This window comes from Pempheris klunzingeri, chromosome 3 (assembly GCF_042242105.1).
Source record: "Pempheris klunzingeri isolate RE-2024b chromosome 3, fPemKlu1.hap1, whole genome shotgun sequence".
Classification (NCBI taxonomy): Eukaryota; Metazoa; Chordata; class Actinopteri; order Acropomatiformes; family Pempheridae; genus Pempheris; species Pempheris klunzingeri.
The window spans coordinates 13143677-13157841 of NC_092014.1; the positions used below are offsets into that span (position 1 = coordinate 13143677).

General features: G+C 42.4%; 1 protein-coding gene across 2 annotated transcripts in view; it reads right to left on the reverse strand.

The window, feature by feature from the left end:
• ndst3 (N-deacetylase/N-sulfotransferase (heparan glucosaminyl) 3) overlaps positions 1-12805 on the reverse strand; it is a 37337-nt gene extending 24532 nt beyond the window's left edge. For both annotated transcript variants that reach the window (XM_070856455.1, XM_070856457.1), the window contains exons 1-4: positions 11745-12805; positions 3220-3307; positions 1735-1889; positions 237-422 (exon numbers count right to left, since the gene is read on the reverse strand). In XM_070856455.1, the coding sequence (XP_070712556.1) occupies positions 237-422; positions 1735-1889; positions 3220-3307; positions 11745-12743 (1428 nt within the window). In that variant the 5' untranslated portion in view covers positions 12744-12805. The remainder of the gene's footprint in view (positions 1-236; positions 423-1734; positions 1890-3219; positions 3308-11744) is intronic.
• Positions 12806-14165: the final 1360 nt, after the last annotated feature.

The following is a 14165-nucleotide window of genomic DNA, read 5'->3' on the forward strand; positions in this document are numbered from 1 at the left end:
ACTTGTGGCAGACTTTTTAGCATTGATTTGAACAAAAAAAAAAAAAGATATGTTCAATAAAGAATATCCATTAGGTAGTTGTGAAGGTGGTGATCAATTTTCATCCATGTGAACGTGCCATTTGAATAAATCTAACCCTAAACCGAACCCTGAATTTATGGATGTGCATGTGGGTGGGCGCTTGTGGCCATGCTGATGCATCCAGAGACGCGTCATTAACAGCGTTGTCTCCTCACCATAATGTTGTTGTGGATGAAGCCCTTGCGGTAGCGGGCAGGCTTGAGGTGCGGGTACTCTTCAGTGCTGGTGACCTGGATGTTCCAAACACGTCTCCAGGCCTTGTACAGCTGCAGGTGAACTGGGTAGACACCTGAGTGGTGAGGGGCCACGGCATAACCCATGTCCACTGGGATGTTGTGCTCCTGGAGGTGGAGGACATGCATACATACACAGAGACAGACACGTATGTCAGGGTTATATACACAGAAGTTATAGCAACTTTACAACTCTGACAAAGGACATGGGAACACACACACACACACACACACACACACACACACACACACACACACACACACACACACACACACACACACACACACACACACACACACACACAGAGCAGTCTGACCCTGCAGAAGGAGCATGTGTTTTGTGTTGTGTTGGTTACGATGCTGGCCTTCAGGTTGGAAATTAAAAAATTATATATTTTGTGTGAGCATGTGTATGTGTGGGAGTGTGAGGGTGGATGGTTGCTGGGTGCATCTCGCAGACTGATGGTGTTGTCCTTCGCTCTGACACACACCTACACACACTGTCAAAGCCAAGCATCAGCGGTCAGGGGATGAGGGAGTGGAGTGTGCATGTGTGTGTGTAAAATAGAGGTTAGGGATCACACTTTATGATCACGTTCACCTTCAACAACATGAACCAGCTCCCCCTCACCGTACTGTATGTGTGACACGAAACTCCAGTGCAGTCATACAAATCATCTCCACTCACTCACACACACACACACACACACACACACACACACACACACACACACACACACTAACAAAGCACAGGAAAACAAGGCAGAGCAGACCAACAAAAGCACTCAACCTTGTGGGCTTCAGATTAAACAAGAGATATTAAACAGGGCTCAGGTGTGCCCATCAAAATAAGTGCATCATTCCCCAACAGGGACGTTGCATTTTGTTTGTTTTGTTTCAGAAAATTAGTACATGATGGTAAAAAAACACATTCTTACTAATTATGATGACAGAGTACAACTACTTTCCTTCTGCAATGTGGACCCAACCCTGCCAATTAAAACACATATGTTCTGCAGGAAGTGTAAACCTGATTACATACATAACAAGGACATGTTCACATTGTACACATCTGCAAAACATCCACATGTTTCATGTGCTTTCCCTACAACATTGGCTTATGGAAACTGAGACACATTTTAAACTTAAACCTAACAACATGCAAGACACAGGAAATGAATGCCGGCGTAGTTGGTTTAGAACAGTTCCAGTGCTTTGGCCTGCAAACATCATGTTTGTAATCTGCTATGGATCTCTGCTACAGCAGAGACAGAACAATTACTAACAGCAACAGACGTCCTTGAAGAAAATGCAATCATGGGAGGCGAGCATGATTAAAAGGACACACAAGAAGAAAGCAACACCAAAATAGACAGCTGTAAGAAATGTGTGTGCGTGCATGCGTGTGCATGTATCTCACCAGAGCAAACTCCTTGTTGAGGACCATCTGCTCCAGCAGTGAGGACTCGTTGTGGAAGAGGTGAGGCTGCATGTGGCTCCACATGTGGGGGAACCACCAGAACTCATCCACATACTTTAATAGTAAATCATCTCCTTCATCCTCCTCAACCGTGCCTACACACACATAAACATATATATACGCACACACACACATGTACAGGGCAAAAGGACAAGAAAAAAATGTATAATTCAGATTCAGAGCACATTCAAAATTATTGCTATATACAATTTCTCTGTTTGTAAGGTTAGAGTATATCACCAAGCAACTGGGCTGCTTTAAGGTCATGTTGCTAAATAAAGTGGTGGTCTGATACCATGGTGACAAAAAGAGATGCCATGGCAATAACAGATGCTATGGTAATGCATTCTGGTCTGTATCAGATTTCTTTTAAAGATAATTATGTTCAGGCTCACCTCTATTTTTATTTCCCAGTGTATCCTACTCCTTTGTTCTGTTGCTGCAGATTTCGACTCTTTAACTAGAAAATCAATAAAGTCTGTCCTTGGAACCACAACAGAGCGTAGAATGCACAGCAGTAAGTTGCCACCCCACAAACATGCTTGTTATTGTATATTATATCATTTTATTACGATATAAGTCAAAATCTACAGAGAGTATCGGTTAAAAAGCTTTTTCTTTTTCTTTTTTTACAATGAATAGCATAATTTGTTACGTGCACTACACACACTGTATACGCAGTGTGTATGTGTGATGCATAAATGCAATGCACACATCAATATTAAGTAGTGTTTGCCTTTGCATTCATAGAATATTTAATTTAAATAAATTAACAGGCTATATGACCTCATTAATAACATCAGGGTATGAGTATTTACAGATGCAAATGTACTATGTAGTGATTAGATTTCATTCTACATAAACAAAAACAACTGGTTCACTAGACTTTCATACAATAATAAGCTACTCTTATAGACTCAGATCAACAATGAGTACCATCTAAGTATAAATTATAAAGATCATTTTTATACCATAATAACTGATTGTATGACCATTCATTTTGTGCCAATAAATGCTGCTATGAACACGGTCATCTTTACACTTCATCATAAGACCAAATAGAAGTTCAGCAGGTTTAGTTCCACAAGGTCTGTTGATGACTTTTGAAAACGTTATGTATCACAGTCAAAGTTAAAGTAAAAATGAAAGCAGCTTTTTACATAAAACTACCTTATACAATATGATTCATTTGAAATGCGTGGATAGCTTTTACTCATCAAAGGCAAACTGTTTTAACCCTAAACCTTAACCTGTACCATTTTCACAAATGACGTTTTGAGTGTATATATTAAAACCTGCTGAAATGAATGAATTAAGTAATTTCACTGTAAAGATGAAGTCATCATAAGTAAAGTTATTGAGTAGGTTTGGCACTGATTTATTAAAATGAAAAGCACATAATAAAGAATGATAAACAGAACGCACCTGTGTGGTAGAACTTTCCAGAGAAGCCCAGGTTGAAGGTAAAGTTGGAGATTTGAGAACGAAGCTGTTTCTGAGTATCAAGGAGAGCCTATAGATGGACAGATAGATTATTGTTATTCAATTGGTGATTGTTATTCTGTTTTCTATGTGTTTTAGTGGCTGGTCATGTCCTCATAGTTACCTCACTCTCTGGTTTCAATACTTGAATCAGGATTTTCTCCACTTATTTAATGACTTCATTAGTTTACTGGCCTTTAAACAAAGACTCTGTAATGAGTGTTAACTAAAGAGAGTTGCACTTGCACACACAGTCACACACACCGACAGTAATGCGAGTTAATGAAGGTCAGTGCATTAGTAGCCTCTGGAGGGTGGACTAATAACCCCCGCACACACTCCTCCCTTCTCATCATTCTCTCCATCCATCCCTAACATTACCAAGTGAAACCCTGCACCCCCACCCCTTCTTTCACTCTCTCCCTCCTCTGCTGCTGCCTCCTTTCTTTCTGATTCTCCCTCTATTCTTCCCTCTTCCCGCTTCTGAGAACCTGCAGTCGCCTCTCTGCCCCCCTTCCCCATTTGTCTTCCACTCCCCACCCTTCTCTGAACCTCCATTTCTCCCTCGCTTGCTCTGTGAAAATGTCACATTCTCAAGAGACGGGGCTGTTCTAATTTGAAAGGAAGGCTGAAGCAGCATGCAGGAAAGATCGCTCTCTCACCCTTACTACGACTCTCTCCCTTGCTCTTTCCCTCGCACTCTCCCACCCCACCTTCTTGCTATAGTTGCACTTCTCACAATATGCGCCCACACAAATATTTTGTTTGTTTAGAAAACGAATTCTCAGTATATTTCAGTCTGCAGGGTCTTTCTGTTTGGCTTCGCGCCACATCTTTATTACCAATCCTTGTTGTGCTGCTTTTAATCGATCCCCAGGAACTCTGCCTGATTTACGAGACCTGAGCAGATGATGTCAGAGCAAGGAATCGTTTCCAGGCAGTCTCTCTCTCTCTCCGTTCACCCTGGCTCCTTCTGTGAGTGTGTGTCCCAAACTAACACATATACAGACACATGCAAAGAGTGTCTTCATTAGCTCTAATCTAATGGTGTTGAAGATGGCTGCATGCTGACAGATGTGCACAGCTCCCTAATCTGATCCTGTCTCCTCTGTTATGACATCCTCTACATCACACACACACACACACACACACACTTTTGCCTATCCACACACAGGCAAATGTGTGGATAAGATTAAATAATTAAATTAAGTTTGTAGCTGAGTACTTTGCATTGTAACTCAATATACACTCCCTGATGCACTGAAATGCATTATTAATGTGTGTTGTGATCTGCGTGTTGACGTAGGCTTGTGTCCAACTGTGCGTTATATTAGTTTAAATGCCTCATTTGTATTCTGCTATCTAACATCCACAGCAGAAAACAGAGGAGCCACGCAGGAATTTTTGTGATGTGTTGGTGACTCTGAGCCCCAAAACCAAACAGGTGCTTTTGCATGTTTTGGCTCTCTTGCTAACACAATGAACATTTTGTCATCTTTATTTCTTTCTTGGGAGAGCTTTTTTTTTTCATTGTGCAGCAATGCTGGACCAGACAATCAATTTATATTTCATTAAAGCTGGTTTAATGTGGATGCTCATGTCATCCCAGAAGTGATGGCTGAGGATTGAAAATTATTGCACTGGCAAATCCAAAACACCAAAAAGCAAACAGGTTAAAAAAAATGGTAAATGTGAATTTGGCCATTTCTCAGTTGTTGTTCAGCAAGCACAAACTAACAAGTTTTCAAAAAATGTTGTGTTCACAACCACAGCATTGATTATGAAAATAGGCAACACTTTTCTAACTTTGATGGATCAGCTTTCGCAAGCAGGTTTTAAGTCTCTGCAAAATGATTTTCAAATAATTCAAAAGATCTTTCATGCATCAGGCTACATTTAATAGATACATTTTATAGTTTGCTCAGTTTGAGTTTCATCTCAGTTTGAGGAACAAGTAATGTATAATTCTGGGAGACAATAAGGAGAACACTACTGTCAAGAGACCCGTTGCAAAATTTAAAAATGTGTTTTTTGATTTACACACATTAATTTATTTTACTTTTTCAAACCCAGTTTGATATTCATATGATGTTCCTCCATGGATTTAATGGTGAATGATGACTTTATTCAAAATTACTTGTTTTCTGGGTTATTCAATTAAGAATTTTGGATGACTTTATCAAAATTCATCTGCGATTTCTCTATCAAACTGTATCGTAACTTAAACAGGCTGGAGTAACATACTTTCTGCAATAGAAACAACAGTGAATTTATGTGTACATTTTTCTTTTGTATCCTGCACAATATGCTCAAGCCAGGTTCCGAGGCTATTCAACTTTTGAAGAAGTTTACTGGCAGCTTCATAGCTGATTTGCATAGTACATTTTATTTTGGCAACTGAGTGTGTGTCCTATCTAGGAGTTTTCCAGACAATGGGGATATGGTTTGTTTGTGTCTCACAAGCAGAGTATTAAAACACATGCATTATTGGGAAAATATTCATAACAACGGCACATCAGGATACCGCTACAGTAATGTTCTCAGGATGTTTTGTTAACACCTGAGTGAACCAAAAACACTGTGCTGGGTGAATTGTGGATGACTGACTGCCCTCAGACTTCTGTGTCATCAGGTTTCTAACAAGCCTTTAAGAATAGAGATGGGAGGACTACCATAGATGCAGAACTGTGGGGGTACAGCCTATGCCCAGCAATAAAAATTGGGTGCACTACTTGATCTGAAACACTCACAATCTGAGCATACGACAAAACCTTATCTCTGAGGGGCGACAAAGACTCCTCCTGCTGTTTTTCTGAGGGTAACAGCAGCAGATCCAAGAGAATGGAGGGCTTTGAGCAACATGGAGCCAATTTATCCAGTGGATATTGAGTTTAAAGCTGGAGATGGTTTTAAAACAGGCCATACGAGCCACTTCATAAGACAGAGGAGGGATTTGGATTAGCGGGAGGTATAGCATGTGAGAGATCTTGACAATCCTAGTGATGAAGGTAAACACACACTGTGATTAACGGTTAGCGATAGCCCTCATTTCTGTGCCCAATCCCACAGCTGCCTAACACTGCTAGTGTCAGAAGTAATGCCAATTTGTTTCTGCGTACGTGAGAGCGACAGCGTGTGTGTGTGTGTGTGTGTGTGTGTTCATGTGTCGTTGCATGTGTGTGCAGTAAGCACAGGAAGAGGTGCCAGCTAGATCTTGGGGTTCAAACAGATGGGAGACAGGCATCTGGACAGCTGGCATTCACTGCCTTTCACAAACCCTTTACACCAACCACCTCTCCCCCATATCCCCATTCTGTCATTCTCGCTTTTGCACTGTTTCTTCTCTTTTTTTTTTTATCACAACAGTAAGCCTGGCTGGGAGATCTAAAATAACATAAGTAATTACAAAACAACTTATTTGCAAGTGGGATCTTATGTGCAAACAGATTTGAAGGCAGGCTGAGAGGAACAAGAGCATTTGACACATTTACGTGGTTAAATTCTTGTACAAAAGCAGGCAACGTTCTTGATTCATCTACATGAATGCATGTGTTTGTGTCTATGTGTGTGTGTGTGTGTCTGTGCATGTAATGTGAACACCAGACCAGCAAATTTAACTGGGTCAGGCATCTCTATTTGATGAGCAGGAAGAGCACTTTACCAGTTAATGTCAGTCTTTCTTTTCCTTACTCTTCCTTCCTCTGTCTCACTTCTAGTCTCGCTTGTCAGGTTCAAGTCACTATAGCTTTTTATATTGGAGCATTTTACAGAATCATCTATTCACTTGCATTTACGGATCCAAGGTGCTTGTGATTGCTTTGGCATCGCTACACTTACACTAAATTCCACTTGGCAGCCCCTCAAGGATTTTGAGTTTCAGTGATTGCTGCGACCGCAAAACCTTCCTCATTTTGTAGAAGAAAATGCATGGCATACAGCCACATTCTCAGAGTGAATTTGGAGTAAAAACAATAGTACTGACAGAAATTAATTAAACAAAAAAGTTATTAAGATAATTTCCCACTGACAGATGCCTTCCTTGTATTCATTACAATGGTATGGCAATGACTGTCTTTCGTGTACTGGAAAAAAACAGAAATGAAAACCCCTGATATATAGGCATGCCTCTTTTCTTTCTAATGGCATAACTGTTAAACCTTTTCGTCCCTGCTGGGCTGACTGTGATCATTTCACTTGTCCAGATCAGGGGCGCGAATGAGCGCAGATGTCAGGAAGCATCACGCTGGAACCAATACCCTTTTCCTCTCTGCTGTCTTATATGTCATCTCTTTTTCTCCCTTTCCCACCTGCAACTTTGTCCTTTTAAAAACTATTAAGCTCTATTACCTAAGGTTCCTCAGCGAAAGGTGCCGTTCTTTGTTATGCTTTAAATGAATGATAGCAAAACGACAAATGAATAAAAAGAAATGTGTATGCCTCTTGTAACAAAAGACCAAAAGCAGTCTCCTTTTCTCCCATTTCCTTGTCTCTCTCTCTCTCTCTCCACTGGTTTTCAAATCTTTTCCCCATTGTTTATGTCTTTTCTTCATTACTTATGTAATGGAATTTGGCAAAGTGATAAATGAATAGAGAATGAGCACAGTTCCATTGACTTAAGTGGCAAATATGCATCATACTTAATTAGGTCTAAAGATTAGCTCTAAGTAGGACTGCACAATAAATTCTGGAGCACTAAGCCAAAAACCTTCAATGAAGTCTGACTATTGCCCATTTTGTGTAATTCCTTTTTTGTTTTGTTTTCAATTTTTTACCATTGCCAGACCAAAGTGATCATAAGGACACTTTAGCCTGTCCATTTATACTCTTCATTTCAAACGCCCTTGCCCCAGTAGTCATTCATCTCAGTCATACATTCCTCAGTGCAATACAGTAAGATGGAGAATAGCCACCTTCTAGCTGCATAAGATGTTATAGCATGTTTTCTATTCCGTCATAGAGGTAAACATAATTTTCTGGCTTGTTAGGGCACATGAAAGTAGCAATAATTTGACTTGCCAAATTAAACAGAGTAATGAAAGTGCACAAACTGCTCCACGGTGTCTTTGGAAATGCATGTTTTAATCTTATTCAGCCAATTATTCCCTTTCTGGAGTACAAGAGACTGACTGTCACGACATAAAATGAGCAAAATGCCGGGAATTTCCTCTGACATGGTGACAGCCCGTCACTGGACAATCTAACCGAAACAAACATGGGGAAAATTTACATACAGCACAACTACACTGAAATACTTGAGTTGGTATGAGCTAACCCTGCATATCACTTATATACCACTACCCCCCTTTAGATACACACAGCCTGTGTGTGTAGAGAGTGTGTGTGTCTTGGCTTGGTTTGTACAGCATGTGTGTTCACGTGTGTGTCCTCCCAACTTAGATGACATCGCTTCAGAAAGCACCTTGGGGAGGAAAAGAGTGAGAACGAGTTGAGAGAGAGGTTTAGGGAGGAATACAAATAGGCCGGAGATAGTGATCAATGGGGAGGGTGTGAGGAAGAAGGTGAGTAGAGGAGGAGGAGGAGGAGGAAGGGGAAAAAAAGAGGAGGTGATGAAGAGGGATCTGAAGATGTGAATCGGACATCTCCCTAACGACCACTCCAAGGCAGAGAAGAGGAGAAAACCCACACGCATTTATTAAAAAACATGCAGCGGCACGCGCGTATCATTGATGGGAGTTTTTGACTGGCATCATTCCTCATTTTGAGAAATGTCATCCGTGGGGTGCCTCCCTGTGAATCATTTTAATAAAGGAAATACAGCTGTGTGTGTGAGTGTGCGTGCAGACAGGAGGGGGTGTAGGTATTGTTTGTCACCAGATGAACTCGTGGGGTGAGACTAATGAAAAGTGCAGAGAGAAGGAGGGAGGCATTTTAATTGGCCTCTCTCCCTCTGTCTCACTCATCTCCTTTCTTCTCTTGAGGAGAACAGGAGATTGAATGTTGGCTTTGCAGAGGTAAGAAGGGATTTCTAGCGTTGGCACTGCAAACACCCTGTCCTACTAATTGGTCAATAACACATCCTGTTGCATACTTTGAAGCGGTGTTGCACACCGGCGGTTTTTGAAACATTAGGGATGAGAGAGGATTTACATTTTCACATAATTTGTCATTCATAAACATTCATTGCGACATGTTTGTGCTTTGGGGTCTTGTAACTGATATCTGCATATTACAAAATAATTTTGAAGCGTTACAATCTTTCGAATAAAATCATCCTAGGTGTCTCTATAACGTAAGGATAAAATCACTTAAAATGCTCAGACAAATAATTTTAGGGTAAACCTGGTCTGTGACGTAACCTAAGACGATTTAATTATTTTACTGGACTTTAATTTGAGCAAAGATCTTGCTTTTGAGATTCCACAATTATTAATTCTTTTTTTGAGAATAAAATAAAGCAACATCCTTTCAGCTGTCTCATTCACCCATAGCTAGATGCAGATATGACACATGGTCATCTAACATGAGTCATCCTTTCAGCAGCTTTTCAATGACACTACACTTGAAGGGAAAGACTACTGTCTATGAGCGCATCTGAAATCTAACAGGATATACTAATTAAACATTCCCTGCATCAAAACAAAGACATACAACATTTAAAAAACAGCAAGATAAACTGGCTGATGCACATGGTTATGAACATACATGGTTTACATGTGCATACGCTCTCAATTAAAATAAGCCTTGTTTAAACTATAATCTGACAACTCTACCTGAGGCTCTCCTTCTCTGAGGGGAGGGCTGCTACAAATCACCATATTTCTGCTCCTCCACCTCCCCTCCTCTGCTTCTCCATTTCCCTTCAGCATTTTGTTTCTCAGAAATCGCAAAGTTAACTGCTAGCTCTTCCCCTAGGCGCCATACTCCAACTTCCCCTCCCTCCGACTCTTTTCCTTCTTTTTTCCTCCAGTCTTCCTCTCTGTGATTGCCAACTATCCTGAAGGAGAGAGAAGAAATGTGGAAGTAGTGCGAGTGTTTCTCTCTTTTTCTGCCCCTCCCTCTCTCTATCTCTCCATCCCCCTCTCTCCACCACTCCCTCCATCCCCATCTCCCTGTCCTTCTGTTATGGCACTGGTTCATCCTCATGTATATTTATGCTACAAAGCTGAAGAGTCAGGCAGACTTAAAATGAAAACTCAAACTAGAGAGCGCTTGTGTGCTCATTTTGTGAAAGTGTGTGTGCACGAGTATGTGTACAGTCTGTGTGTGTGCGTGAATATGCACTCTTTTATCCTTTTTGAGTACAAGCATCTTTTTTACATTCAAGGGTGGAATTCCTCTCCACTTCACCACCCACTGCCCTCCTGTCTTCTCATCCTCCCCGCTCCTCTCATATCCTCCCCAAGTTTCAGCCACAGACAGGTAGCTTGTTTTTTTCAGTGCTTGACGGGACAGGTGTCAGCCATTGACGGAGAGTGACATCCTAATTCAAAGTAGTGATTCAAAAAACACCCACGCACACACACACACACACACACTTTTCCCTATCATGTACATCCTGTGGCTGCAGTGAGACTCCTCTTGGGTTTGGCTCATGCACATCACTGCAGAGCAGCATAAATCTCACCTGCCTTAAAGTCCCCCACACACTCCCACACATGAAAACCTACAAAACACAATTTGTTTCTCTTGAATGGCCCTGAGTGAGGATGCAGTGGGAGAATGTGACCACCGACTTCAAACACAATTCCCTGTGCATAAATGTTTTATCCACACTCGAGATGCTTTTCCCCCTCTTTTTAAAAATATCACGTTCCTAGAGAAATTAGTTTTAAGTACATGTGAGTACAAATATGCGGGGAGGTGCACGTTTAAGTATAACTAAGTGTGTATGTGTACGTGTGTGCGCGTGCATGTGTGTTTGCTCATGCAAGCGTGTGTGTTGAAACAATAGCTGTCTTGAGAGGCGGGCTGCATGGCTGACTCTCCTTTAGTTTCCCTTGGAGGAGGAACGTGGGAAAAGAGGAATAAGTGCCATTCATCTTTTCACTGGCTCATTCACTACATCTCTTTCTCTCTCTCACCTCTCTTCTTTCTCTCTTTCACTCAACATCTTTGTTCCCCTAAATGGCCTCTTTACTTCTGGCTAAACCTCCATTTGAGATAAATACCCTCTCGCTGTACCCCAACACATATGCACTTTGTCCACAACATTCACACACACGCACAGACATACAAACATGCTTTCCAAAAAACTCCTTTGGTGCACTTGTGCCCTCACACAAATTCCTCAGAAATACAGTCCACTTCTTTTGCTGAATGGTCTATACACTTACACTATAATGAACACATCTCATTTTCAGGACTGCACTGCCATCATTTACTGTTTTTGAAAGTTGACAGGGGACTGAAAAATCTAATCCAACACCACTGACCCGACATGAATTCATCCTCTCTATTCCACTCTGTCTCTCTCTGATACATTATCACACATCCATCACCCTCAATACCTTCACATCCTTGGCGTTCATGCGTGTCCCTTCCTTTCCCACGAAAATGTCATCTATATCCACCAGTATGTGCCGGTCCAGACCCAAAGTAAGCTTCCTGTCAGTGAGGTAGGATATGGCATCCACTAGGATGAGTCTGTGAAGCCAGTAGCCCAGTCCCTGGCCAAATAGTACCCTCCTCACCCCATCATAGAGTCCCATGTCCTGTACCACAGTGGCTTGGAGGCCTGTACTGAAGCCAGGCCCTGGATTATCGCCACTACCTGCTCCTCCTCCCTCCTTGGCCCGTGCATGCAGCACAGCCTGGTAGGATGAGTGATTGGAGGAGAAAGAGGTCCAATCCTCCCCAAGTAAAGCCCCTCGATCTGTGCCAGGTTTCGTCAAGTGGAGGAGAGGTGAGCTAGACACCACACAGCAGTCCCAAAGTGCCTGGTTGGTCCTAAGCACCAGCGGGAGGCCTCGTAGTTTGAGAAGAGGTGGGGAGTTCTCAGTGGAGCGGTAGAAACCTATAATGCCCACTCTATACTCAGTGCAGTATTGATGCAACAGCTGTCTGTTCCATGTGTCTGCATGTGCATACTTTAATAAATTCTCATAAATGATGAGTGAATATCGTCCACGGCCTTTCTCTGTCAACGGCGGAAGGTCACCCTTCCCTGAGGCGATCTCCATGCGAAACTGGAAGTGAGCCGACTCCAATATAGCCACAATGTCCTGACCCAGCTGGGAGTACTGGGACTCCACCAGCACCAGCACCACCGGGTCAGTGTGAACGTGTGTGTGAGGGGGATTAGGAGGGTACGGGTATGGAAGCTGATGGTACGGGGACATGGAGAGTGGTTGGGAGCAGGCAGGTTCGGGGGATTGTCCAAGCTGCATGGAAGGGGAGGAGTTCGTAAACAGAAAGTAGGCTGACAGGAGGAGGGAGACGAGACAGCAGGAGGCCAGCAGGAGGAGGAGCCTACGCAAGTGGCGACGGAAACGCACGGCCACCGTCATCGCGTGGGAAGGTGTTGCGCGTGGGAGGAGATGTCTTTTTTAGTTTGCTGGAGCTGAGAGAGCGTGTGCACGAGCTTGAAGAGCCAAAGAGATTGTCTGTGTGTTTAAGAAAGGAGCAAATCCACTCAGGGGTGTGTCATGTCACCATGGCAGGTGGAGAAGAGAACTGTGCTGGATGTCGGGGAACAAAGGTCTTCATTGAGGAAACACAGTAGAGGTACTCTCCTTCCAATCCTCACAGAGGAATCACATGCAGAGACGGAGCGAGTGATGATTAATGTCTGCAGAGAAAGGGGACAAGGAGAAAAGAAGAAAGAGTGAATATGCCGGGCAAGGTTGAACAGTTCTCTGTATAGCAATAGCATTAGTTCTCTGTGTGCGTGCTCGTGGGTGTGTGTACCTAGGTTGTGCCACCCCGGGGAATGTGAGGGCACAGCTGGTAACTACAGAGCTGATTGAAAACAACTTGCATCCTTAGGGCTTATCCAACCTCTGGCACACACACGCGCAAAGTGACACCACAGTTAAAAGCACAAACACAACACAAAAGTCAATCCTCACGAATAAACAACAGCTGGTTGTGTGTTAATATGGCAAAGCGGGGAGGTGGATGGGAGCTCAACTAATCAGTCCCATAAAGCTCTACAGAGAATTCCTCTAATTGCACCAAACTCTGTGCACTTCTGTCCTATTTCTGAACCCAATCATCTGAAATACCACAAAATTAGAGTTGGAATCCTTTTGCCAGGAGCACTAATCTGGGGGGAGCCTATGACAGTGCAGAGGAAATGGAGAGCAAGAGAAAAGTGCAAGAATAAGAGAGACAGGGAAAAAGAGCAGAGAGAGGAACAAAATGCAATGAATTATAGAAAGAGACAAAAAAGACCAGGATTAGCATCTTAATGTATGTGCCGGGAGCCAGGGAGAAGAAAAGATCCCACAGCATCTCTTTCTCTCCCTTTTCTCTCTACGCCTCACTCTCCCCCTCTCTCTATCTTTCTACACCCCCTCTTTCTCTCTTTCTGTCTGTTTGAATATCAATAGTCTTTCCTCTCGTTCCCTATCCTTCTCTCCTTGTTCCTTGCCTTTAGAGAACACATGCGAAGAGAAGGTCATAGAGGAGAGACTCAAGTCATATTCCTTAAATATGACACAAGAAAGGGAAAAAAAGAGAAGGCAAATGACTCTGAACCACTTTCTTTATAGCCAATGCAAAGGAGATAGTAGTATTTGTTTGCGAGATAAAATGCGTGTTGTCTTACTGGTACTTTACTGACTGCACAAATTCAGTTAAATACCTGCTGTGGTGTTGGAGTGTTATTGCACACTAAAAGTGGGAAGGGAATTGTCAATTGTACAAAAAAAAGGACAACACAATTACTCAGTCTCGAGTACAGTTAGTTAAAACTAGTGTTTTGAGAA